Here is a 10,206-nt window from a genome sequence, read left to right as displayed (position 1 = left end):
GCTGCAACAGCTGGCGGAGGAGCAGCACGGCACCCCCTGCAACATCCCCTGGTGAGCATCCTGGTCTCGGTGGTCTGCGTTCCTGCGGTGGCCTTGGTGGAATGAGATGCGGGGTGGTGGTGGCAGGACTCTGCTAGTGTTGGTGGACTGATGTCTTATGGGTTGGCATGGGCCCCATTGGCCTCAGCAGGAGAAGACCCCATGAGCCCATGGGTTGGCGCAGACCCCCATGAAAGCCCAAGGGCCTATGGGTTCACACAGACCCTCCTGACACTGTGTTGTTGCCATGGGCATGGCCTGTGGAGTTAACAGGTCCAGGACCAGAGGATGATACTGGTAGGTCCCATGCTGTCAGGCTCAACCTGACGGCCCTTGGGAACATCTGTCATATCACCACATGGGACGGCTGCCACATGAGGCAGGGGTCTGGGAGGCGAGGGGCTGCAGTGGTGTGTGAGCAGGAGGTTGGTGTCATAGCTGGATCTGGCTGCTGCAGCTGGGTGTCCCTCCCTGCACAGGGTGTGGTAGGGTTTTGGAGATGTATGTTGCAAGGAGGGGTGAAGCCATTCGTTTGCTTGCCAAAAAGGCAGGATCACCACAGGTCAGATCCCTCTAAATGTTTGCCAAGGGAAGAAGGCCGTCATGAGTGTTACAGGCTGAAGTGGTTCCCCACATTTGGGATGAGGAGTATGATACCCTGTCTCTCCTCCCTGCTTATTGGGGTTTTTCTGTGTTGTAACAGGTACATCATGACAAGTGGCCGGACTATGGAGTCGACAAAGGAATTCTTTGTGAAGCATCACTATTTTGGCTTGAAGAAGGAAAATGTCATTTTCTTCCAGCAGGGCATGCTGCCTGCCCTGGGTTTTGATGGGAAAATCCTGCTGGAGGAGAAGGGCAAGATTGCTATGGCACCAGGTTGGTGACCAGGAGTGGATGGGAGGGCTGCAGGGGGGTGAGACACAGTGCAGAGGGCAAGTTTTTGGAGCTGGAGCCTGCACAGGGCAGTCTCACAGAATGACATGGCCTGCGGATGATGCAGTTTGGGAGGTGTCTGTCTTGACAGGGAGGACCAGGGTGGGGTATGGCTGGGCTGGTGACCCTCCATGCTGGCTCCATGGGGAAGAGAGGATGAATGTGGCTGACTGATGGGACAGCTAGGTGTTGCTGCAGCCCCCAGCAGTTTTTTTCCCTCTGTAGATGGCAACGGGGGCCTGTACCGGGCCCTGGGGGCACATGGCATTGTGGAGGACATGGAGCGGAGGGGCGTGCAGAGTGTCCATGTCTACTGTGTGGACAACATCCTGGTGAAGGTGGCTGACCCCAGGTTCATCGGGTTCTGCTTGGAGAAGGGAGCAGACTGTGGGGCCAAGGTATGGTTTTGGGGGCAGGCAGGAACTGCTTCCCTAGAGCAGAGTGGGCTCTGTCCTGATCTTTGCCTGACTTCCTGACTCTTCACCCTTCCTTAGCTGGCTTGCTGCAGCCAGGAGGGGTAGCTAAGCACCAGGAGCTTGCTGGTGGAGTAGCATCTGCTGCTGGAGTCCCACCTGCCCACTGGGTCTGGGCACCCCAGGAAATATGGAGTGTCACTGAACTCTGCCTGGTGCTGCTTCCCTTCTGCCTTGCATGGGGATGTAGCACCAACAGCACCAAGGCTCACTGGTCCCCTAGTCCCCGGGGCCAAGAGCTGCTGGGGAGCCCTGTGGGGCTGCTTAGTCCCTACCCGGATACTGGGCAGCTGTTTGGGAGGCTGCAGGGAGCACAGGCATCCTGAATCCCTGCCACAGGCTGCCAGCTGTCCCTGGACGTGACGTCCTGGGCGCCAGACCAGGACACAGTAGGTGCTGCTGACTGCTCAGCCCAGCCCTGTGTCTCATGTGTGGGAGACTGCACACCCAAAGCTTTACTTAAAGGCTGGATTAGCAGACAAAGGGACTATGTGATTGTGTTTGCATTAGGCTCAGCTCTGCCAAACAGGTGAGAGGGCTTGCTGGCCTTGAAGCTTTCAGAGAGCAAACTGAGAAAGAGAAAGCAGTTCCTCCTTCTGGCCAAAGCAAGAGAAGGAGGAAATAACCCTAGCATGCAGAAAGGAGGAAGCCCTGTGTCCTTGCCTGCTGCCCTGCTGTGGTGGCAGTAACAGGTAGGGATTTGCTGGCAGGGTCCCATTGCCCAGAGGGAGGTGTGCAGGGGGATGGCTCTGCTGAGCCAGCAGCCTCCTGCTTGTGCACAGCAAGCTGGCTCTTCACATGTGGGCTGGGTCCTAAAAATATCCATGCCCTCTGCCAATACATAAGGGCTTGGTGCCAGATCCTGCCTGCACCCTCTGGTTGTCTCTGAGACCCTATCACCCATTCCTGCCATTTCACCCTCCTCTAGGGAGGGTGGGGGCTGCAGCATGCCTATCCCTGCATTACCCCTGCTGTCCTGCACAGGAAAAAGCCTCCGCGGGGGATGCTAGATATAAGGCAGTACATTTGAAGTGCAGGTCTTTGGGAGGTCTTCCCCTGACAGTGCTTCCCTTGAGCAGGTGGTGGAGAAGACCAACCCCACAGAGCCAGTCGGTGTGGTGTGCCGAGTGGATGGTGTCTACCAGGTGGTAGAGTACAGTGAGATCTCCCTGGCCACTGCCCAGAAACGGGGCCCGGATGGGCGGCTGCTCTTCAACGCAGGCAACATTGCCAATCACTACTTCACCACTGCCTTCCTGAAAGATGTAGTCAAGTAAGGGCTTGCTGGGGTGCTGGAGGAGGAGTGCTGGTTCCGAGCAGAGCTGACTACCTGGCTGCCCTCTGCCTTGCTTTCTGCTGGTTGAGCTCCAGCTGTTTGCAGGTGTGCTGGGATGAAGCCCACATGGTCTGCATACACGGCCTGACTCCTGCTTCTCTGCACAGTCCCTTCCTCGAGATAAGGGTTCTCCCAGCCATCACTGGCTGCTGTGCCAGGGCATGCGGGGCTGTCCTCTCCTGGCTGCTGTGGGGATTTTTTTTTGCCAGGGCAGAGCAGCTGTCCTGCTGCAGCAGTGTCTGAGCTGGGGGGCTGGAGATGTGCCTTGCTCGCGTGGGTGACATCTCTTTCTTGGCCCGATGCAGCACTTACGAACCGCAGCTGCAGCACCACGTAGCTGAAAAGAAGATCCCACATATGGACATCACTACAGGGCAGCTGATCCAACCCGAGAAGCCCAATGGGATAAAGATGGAAAAGTTTGTCTTTGACATCTTCCAGTTTTCCAAGTATGCCATTTTTTCTCTGCAGGGAGCAGGCTGCTGGCTCTCCTTTTGGCAGCTGTGAGAGCCTCTGGCGGGAGGGAGTGCACCCAAGGCTGTGCACACTGGCAGTGCTCTGGAATCAGGGTAGGGACGCCAGCTACCATGCTGTTCAGCAGCACAGGACCATTGTGCCCTGACATGAGCAGGAGGAGGGACCCTACTGCCCAGGTCCTCCCTTCCCTCTTTTGTAGCTGTGAGGACAGCCAGTGCATGTTGGGGTCATGGCCTTGGTTCAGCTACTGTGGCCCCAGCTCAGCCACCCTGGCAGGGAAGAAGCCAAAGTGACAGGGAACAGCCACATTTCCGAAACCTGTCCCTCCTACATCCTATTCCTTCCACTAGGAAGTTCGTGGTGTATGAGGTGCTGCGTGAGGATGAGTTTTCTCCCCTGAAGAATGCAGACAGCCAGAATGGTAAGGACAACCCCACAACAGCCCGACATGCCTTGATGTCCTTGCACCACTGCTGGGTTCTCAACGCAGGGGGACACTTCGTGGACGAAAATGGCACACGCATCCCTGCCATCCCTCGGTGAGTTGCTGCTTCCAGCACTCCTGCATCTTTGGGCTGGGTATCAAGCACTGGACAGGCTGCAGCCCTTCTCCATTTCAGCGCTTCTGAAACAAGCGTTGCTGGAGCAACCCGCTGTGGGTCCCTTCTCCTGGGTGGGCCGGGTGGTGGCCACCAGAGGGGTGCTCACTTGTTTAACAGGAGCTTTCCTTCTTGATTCAGTGTCTGTGAACTAAATCCTGCCAGTCTCCATTGCACAGCCAAGGTTGCCCATGCAGGGACAAGGTGGCTTCCTAAAGCCCAACCACACCATCAGGTCCATGCAGCAGGCAGGCTGGGGTCACAGCATCCCTTGACCAAGAGAATCCCCACAGCCCCTGTTTGGAGAACAGCAAACCCAGACTTATTCTGCTCTGGTTTTCCCCCTCTCTTGCTAACCCTTGTTTATTCCCACGTAGTGTCACAAACGGAAGGTCAGATGCCATCCCAGCAGATGTCAATGACAAGTAACTATACCGTGCAGCGTGCATGGTGGCGGGGCTGTGCTTAGGTACTAACAGGCTGTAGGCGAAGCAGTGTGCCAGGCTGCGGTGGCTGCAATGGGTGTGCGCTGGTGAGCAGGTGCCCTTAGTGACTAATGGGGCCAGGGTGCTCGGGGTTGCATGCTGGGAGTGGGGCATGTCTCGCTGTAGGACTCCATGGGTGCCGCTCCTCATTGGTGGCAGGTGGTAAGCAGGCAGCGTCTGCTCCCTCCTGGGCTCCTTTCCGGAGAGGGAGCCAGTGGGGATAGCTGGAAGGAGCTTGTGCCACTGGTACAGATGCAGGGCAGCAGGCAGCCTGCTGCTGACTGCGTGCAGCCCCCAGAGGTCACCCCACAGGCGGGATGCTGTTGGGAAACACACTGGCCTGTCCGTTCGATGACACTCCCTGTTTGTCATGCCATGGTGCAGCACAGCCCGGACTGATCCCAGCTGATCCTGTAGCTGGAGACAGCTGCCATCTCCTGGTGCCCACCAGACTGACATGGAATTAAGAACACCAAGTAAACATCAAGCAGGCTTTGACGTAACTTGTGCAGACCTCAGTGCAGGTGGCCAGCTGCGCTTTGTGTGACTTCAGCTCTTGAGTTTTGAAGATCCAGACTGACACCAGCCCCTGGCTAAATGCTTGGAAGTTCATAGAAGTAAACAGGGAAGCTGACAGAAGTGTTAAAGCAACTTCTGTAATAGCAGTGTGTTCTGTGCCACAGGGCACATCTGTGGGGCTGGGACTTCAAGCTGGTGAGTAAGTGACTTGCAGACTAAGCAAGCTTGCTGCTTTTTCTTCCCCTTCAGGACAAGTTGTATCTTCTGGTACTTTCTGGTGGGATACATCTAGGATCTCTCTTTTTAATTCAAGACTCCAAGTGCTTTCAGGCTTATAACTAGGCTATCACACTAGGTACAATGTAATAATAAATAAAGTGCATCCTTTACCTTACATTTATCCTTCATTTCTGTTTAATGGCTTTTTTTTTTTTTCTTCTTTTCTTTTTTTTTTTAAATTATCTTGAGAGGAATCTGACTCCAAGGCAAACACAAATGCAAGGCTGGGTTAGGATGGGTGAGTTTTATTTACTCACAGCTGGGACAGGAAGCAACTGAGTGACTGTGTGGCATCAGGGACAAGCTTTGACCTGGGAGAGTTGTCACAGCTGATGTCCTGTGTCCTCTCTGGCTACAGTGGCGAGCGGGGGCAAGGGGCACCCTGGGGTTCCTTGTTTGCTCCCCCTAGCCAGGCTTAAACACTGGCTGGATCCAGGGAGCATCTGGGGGGAATCCTACTGAGGCTGGTAGCAGCAGGAGCAGGGTCAGGGACCCCACGCAGACCCCTGCCCAGCAGTGCTGCTGTGTCTGTTTTGGGGCTAGGCTGTGGCAGGCAGTGTTGGTATGGGTCCGTCATTGTCCTCACCAGCTCAGGATCATATGCAGAACACAGGAGCTGGACAGTTGATCTAAGAGGCAAAGGCAGAAGGAGGAGCTGGTGTCACAGGGCGTGTTTCTGGACAAGCCTCACCCTGTGTCCTCAGGTTCCGTTTTAAACAAGACGTGTGTTTAAAAAAAAACCTGTTGTGACCAACCAAACAGGAGGATGCTGCGAGTTCATCTCTCATCATCCAAGGATGCTGGAGGAAGGAGGAGGACGGGGTGACTAGCTTGCATGCAGCATCAGATACAGTGGGGCTGGGGTCCAGGCCAGAGGTATAGGTGCTGCTGTAGTTGCACACATGGAGAGGCATGTAGGTCCTCATTAAAGCTGCATCTAAAGTTCTCTTTCCTTTCAGTCACTGCTGGTATCTAACTTTAGCTCGCAGCTCCATGGGGGGGAGCACTCGAGGCTTGACTAACCCTGGCCAGCTCTGCACTGGTGGGGTCTGTGTGGGCCAGCAGCCACTGGTGCCCCAGTCAGTGCTGACCCCCATGCCGGCTCCTGCGAGATCTCTGGGCCCCATCTGCTCCCTTGGCAGGATGTAGCTAACCCTCCTGATGTTACTTTCCTCTGCAGCTTGAAGGATGCAAATGACCTGCCAATCCAGTGTGAAATTTCTCCCCTCATCTCCTACGGAGGAGAGGTGAGTGTACTGGCTCCCCAGAGCGCGGGCACCCTTGCAGATTAACCAGGGGTGGGGAGGCTGGCAGGGCATGCCTGAGAGCCTGGCTGGGGAGGGGTTAAGCCACAAAAGCATGACTTGAATTCACAGTGGAGCTTTTCAAGACAGAGTACCCCAGGCTGTTAGCATGGGAAGGGACCAGAGCCACCTGCAAGCAGCTCAGCAGGTACACAGAGCAAGTGGCATTGGTGTGTTCCTAATGAGCTGCTTTGTTCTCTCCTAGGGTCTGGAAAAGTACGTGAAGAACCGAGAGTTCCGCGCACCTTTGATTATTGACGAGGATGGGATCCATGAGCTGGTGAAGAATGGGATGTAGCAGCAGCACAGTGCCCAAGCCAGGCTGCCCGTTCCGCCTGGTGGGCTGGGAATTCAGACATATGAAGGTTTATAGCTGTAGCTGGTAGGGGCTGGTCCTGCTTGCTGTGGCCCTGTGCAGAGGAGGATGTAACCCACTCGGCTCTTGGCATGTTGTATGCTTCTATTTATATTTTAATTTAAAACCCAAACACCTTATGGATTCCCCCTGCCACAAAGCACAGCTACGGTGCTGCTCTTTGCACTCCAGGCTGTGGGCATTTATTTTTAAACATGTATATAGTAATATTCATTGTACATGCAGAGGATTTTTATGGTACAGGGCTGGGGTTAATCTTGAATTTTTATTTTTCTCAAATCTACATGATTATTTTTTTTAATAGGGTCCTTGTCATTGCCCATGTCCTCCCTTTTGGTCATCCTTCATATGTTGCATAACTGGAAGCACCCGATTAAACTCTGAGTCCCTCCTGTCTGTCATTTGGTGGTGTTTTAGCGAGGGTGACTTTTCGCGGAGGCTCTTCTTGTAGAGCAGAGGTCTGACTGTGTCATGCCAAATGCCCTGCTCTGCCCAACACAGCAGGGGTTGCCGCCTGGGGAAATGCAGGCAGGTCCTCTGGCCTGCAGTGCTTGTTTGAGGTATCTCTGGAGGAAGCAGAGCTTCCCTTTCCTCTTGAATTTGCAAGCAGTAGCAATCCTTAAGCAGGTGTGAACAGGCACGTGTGCTGCTCAGGGTGAAACAGTCCCAGTGTGGTGTCCTCCAGCAACACCACCTGCCCTCTGTTTGCCTGGGGAGTGCTCTTCAGCTGCCACAGTGTGGTGTCTTGGTGCTCTCAGACAGAGCAGCTCTTACTGCCTCACCTCCTGTCCCACCCTCGAGTCCCACCACAGCTTCTGGTGTGGGGGTGCACAGCCACCCACTGCCCCATGGCTGCTTGGGGAGGAATTTATCCTTGCAGGGCTGGAACCGGGGCTCAAACTGCTCCCTGCTGGAGAAGTTGTCAAGTCCCTGAGTGGCTGTTGGCACCCCAGGTTCAGCTGAGCACTCTGCTCTGCAAGCAGTGTGTGCCTGGGAAGCGAGGGCCATGTGGGGGGTCCTGGCCGGAGCTGTGGCTGCTGGTGGCCCACTGTGGGCCAGCTGGGTTGTGTGTGGCCAAGGCAGGCTGGCGGCTGTGGGTCCCAGAGGAGACAGCCCGGGATGGGGGCCAGAGTGAGGAGCTGCAGCAGAGTGCTGCGGGTGGTCTTGTGGTCTGCACCACCACCTCCCCCTGCCCACTGGCTCTGACAGGCTCTGGGATCAGCTACTGTGAGGAAGGAACATCTCTGCTCTGTTCCTTGGGGAGCTGCTCCTTCTTGGCATGCAGCAGGCAGCAGCTGGAGCACAGCGTGGCCCACCTTGGAGGGATGCACATAGCCCCAGGGCCAGTGCTGAGCAGGAGCAAAGGGCTGCACAGTGAACCAGGGGGGATCACTAGTCCTTTGGCTTTTTGACTCTGCACACCAGCACCTTTGCATTAGGATGTCCAGGGACAGAGTGATGCGGTGTGGCTGCTGCCAAGTTATTGGAGTGCCAGTTCCAGGTAGCAGGGGCGGAGGGGAGCCAGCCAGTGTTTGTGCCAGTATGCACGTAGGGCAGCAAGGGCTTGGTGCAGAGCCCTGCAGCAAGCACTGCACTAACCCGCTCCCTGCCTGCTCCTGCCTGCCCTCCCTGCCGGGCTGGAGGTGCTCTGCCTTGCCTTGCCATGCCCTGTGGCATGCCTCTCACTGCGTCCATGGCTGGGCAGCGAGGGGCATCACAGCCCCTCTCTGGTGACAGCAGCAAGGGCACCAGTGTGCTTTAGTGGGCAGTGGACAGCTTTCCCTGCCGGTGACTTGTTTTGGTGCCTGGAGAGCAGACAGGCTAGGAGTCTGGCAAGGAGGTTGTTTTAGCAACAATGCTACAGCCCCAGGGCTGTGGGGTGCCCTAGACACAAGAGCGCTTTTTGAGAGCCACTGGCCTGCTGCTGGGGTGCAGCTTCCCTCCCACAGCAGTGTGGGTGCTAGCATAAAATACAGCCAAAACACTAATCTGAAAGAAAACAGAATTACCTGTTTAATTTGTTTTTAATTACATTTTTAGCTATTGCACAAAAATTAACGTAAGCTGATTATGATGATGATTATTTTCTCCTGCCGAGTTGCACAGTCCATGGCCGCAATGCCAAGCTAGTGCCTGGAAGTGATGTAAAACCACGAGCTCAGCGTGCAGCCCAGTTGCCAGAGCGTTTCTTCCGCGCCACGTGCCAGGGCTGGCCGGCTCTCTGGACAGTGGCCTGGCCACATGTGCCCGCGCAGGAACCCAGTTCCCTTCCCATTGGTGGACCCGAGCAGGACAGCCTATGTGGGACCTTCCAGGCTAGCGATGGGGCCTCGTGGAGTACCTCTATCACTGGCATTTTAGGGGTGTTCTGCCTGGCCCCTGCACTCCCTGGCTCAAGAGGAGGGTCCCAGACATGTGTGCCATCCCAGTGAGTGTCAGAAAGCAAAACGCTGCATTTTGCTTTAAGTTCCCTCACCGGCCATGGGGAGGTTTTTATTTTTTCTCTTGCGCTATGAATGGGTTTTGCTGTAAATTATAGCTTTGCACACATTCCCTCGGGCTGAGGAAAATAACCTCTGCCAAAAAGCCAGCCTGGATTGGTGACTGGCTCCCCCTCTCCGCTCCCTAATTGAAACCAAATGTGCAAGATGTAGGATTGTGGGATTTCTGGCCAGCTCCCAGGAATCCGCAGAATGCAAACGCGCTCCCAGAGGCATCTTGCATCAGCCCGGGGAAGTTTGCTCCTTGCCTGGCTCCCCCGGCCCGGGTGAGGGGTGAGGAGCCTGCCCGCCACCACTCCGGTGAGTCTCTCTGAGGTGCCTGGGGAGGTGTTTGCCACCCCAGGCTTGGGATTTTGGGAGGACACAGGGTTGGCCATGCGCTGTGGCGGAGCCTGGGCAGAAGGGATTGGGTGTGGGTCTGCCTGGGAAGGGGCTGGGGCAGCAGCAGGGCTGCATCCCCATCTGGGGAGGTGACATTTGCCCCCTTCTCTCCAGGCCAGTGTGCCCCCCTGCCCTGTGCCAAAGCCAGCATTCCCTGGTGTCTGTCCTCAGCTCCTGCCTGTGTGTCTATTGGCAGAGTTGGTGGCTGTGCTCCCAGCCAGAGAGGCCCTGCTGTCCCCAGGGTCCTCCAGCCAGGCACCAGGTCCCACTGGGGAGGGGACACAGGGCCACCAGTCTGGTGTTCGTGAGTGTACTGCCCCTGATCCTGGTGCTGGGGACCCACTTGTGGCTTCCCATCCCTGCAACTACGGTGCAGCGATGCTCGCAGACCTGTATCATGGCGGGATGGTGCCGTGGCATGGAGCTACAAGGAGGGATGCAAGGTTTCAGCTGGTGGGGAGTGTTTGTTAGGTGCGGGACCCACAGGACTCTGTCCCCAGG

General features: G+C 56.0%; 1 protein-coding gene across 1 annotated transcript; it reads left to right on the top strand.

The window, feature by feature from the left end:
• Nucleotides 1-4: 4 nt before the first annotated feature.
• UAP1 (UDP-N-acetylglucosamine pyrophosphorylase 1) lies at nt 5-7,201 on the top strand (the record flags this gene model as incomplete). The annotated part of the gene is made up of 9 exons (XM_010017864.1): nt 5-51; nt 743-918; nt 1,201-1,373; nt 2,528-2,721; nt 3,090-3,233; nt 3,612-3,800; nt 4,238-4,285; nt 6,324-6,390; nt 6,653-7,201. Coding segments are annotated over 9 exons (1,131 nt in total), but the record flags the coding sequence as incomplete, so codon positions are not given.
• Nucleotides 7,202-10,206: the final 3,005 nt, after the last annotated feature.

The sequence above is a fragment of the Nestor notabilis genome, unplaced genomic scaffold, assembly GCF_000696875.1.
Source record: "Nestor notabilis isolate BGI_N333 unplaced genomic scaffold, ASM69687v1 scaffold22277, whole genome shotgun sequence".
Lineage (NCBI taxonomy): Eukaryota > Metazoa > Chordata > Aves > Psittaciformes > Psittacidae > Nestor > Nestor notabilis.
The sequence above is the reverse complement of the archived record's forward strand: the minus strand, read 5'-3'. Positions and strand labels throughout refer to the sequence as shown.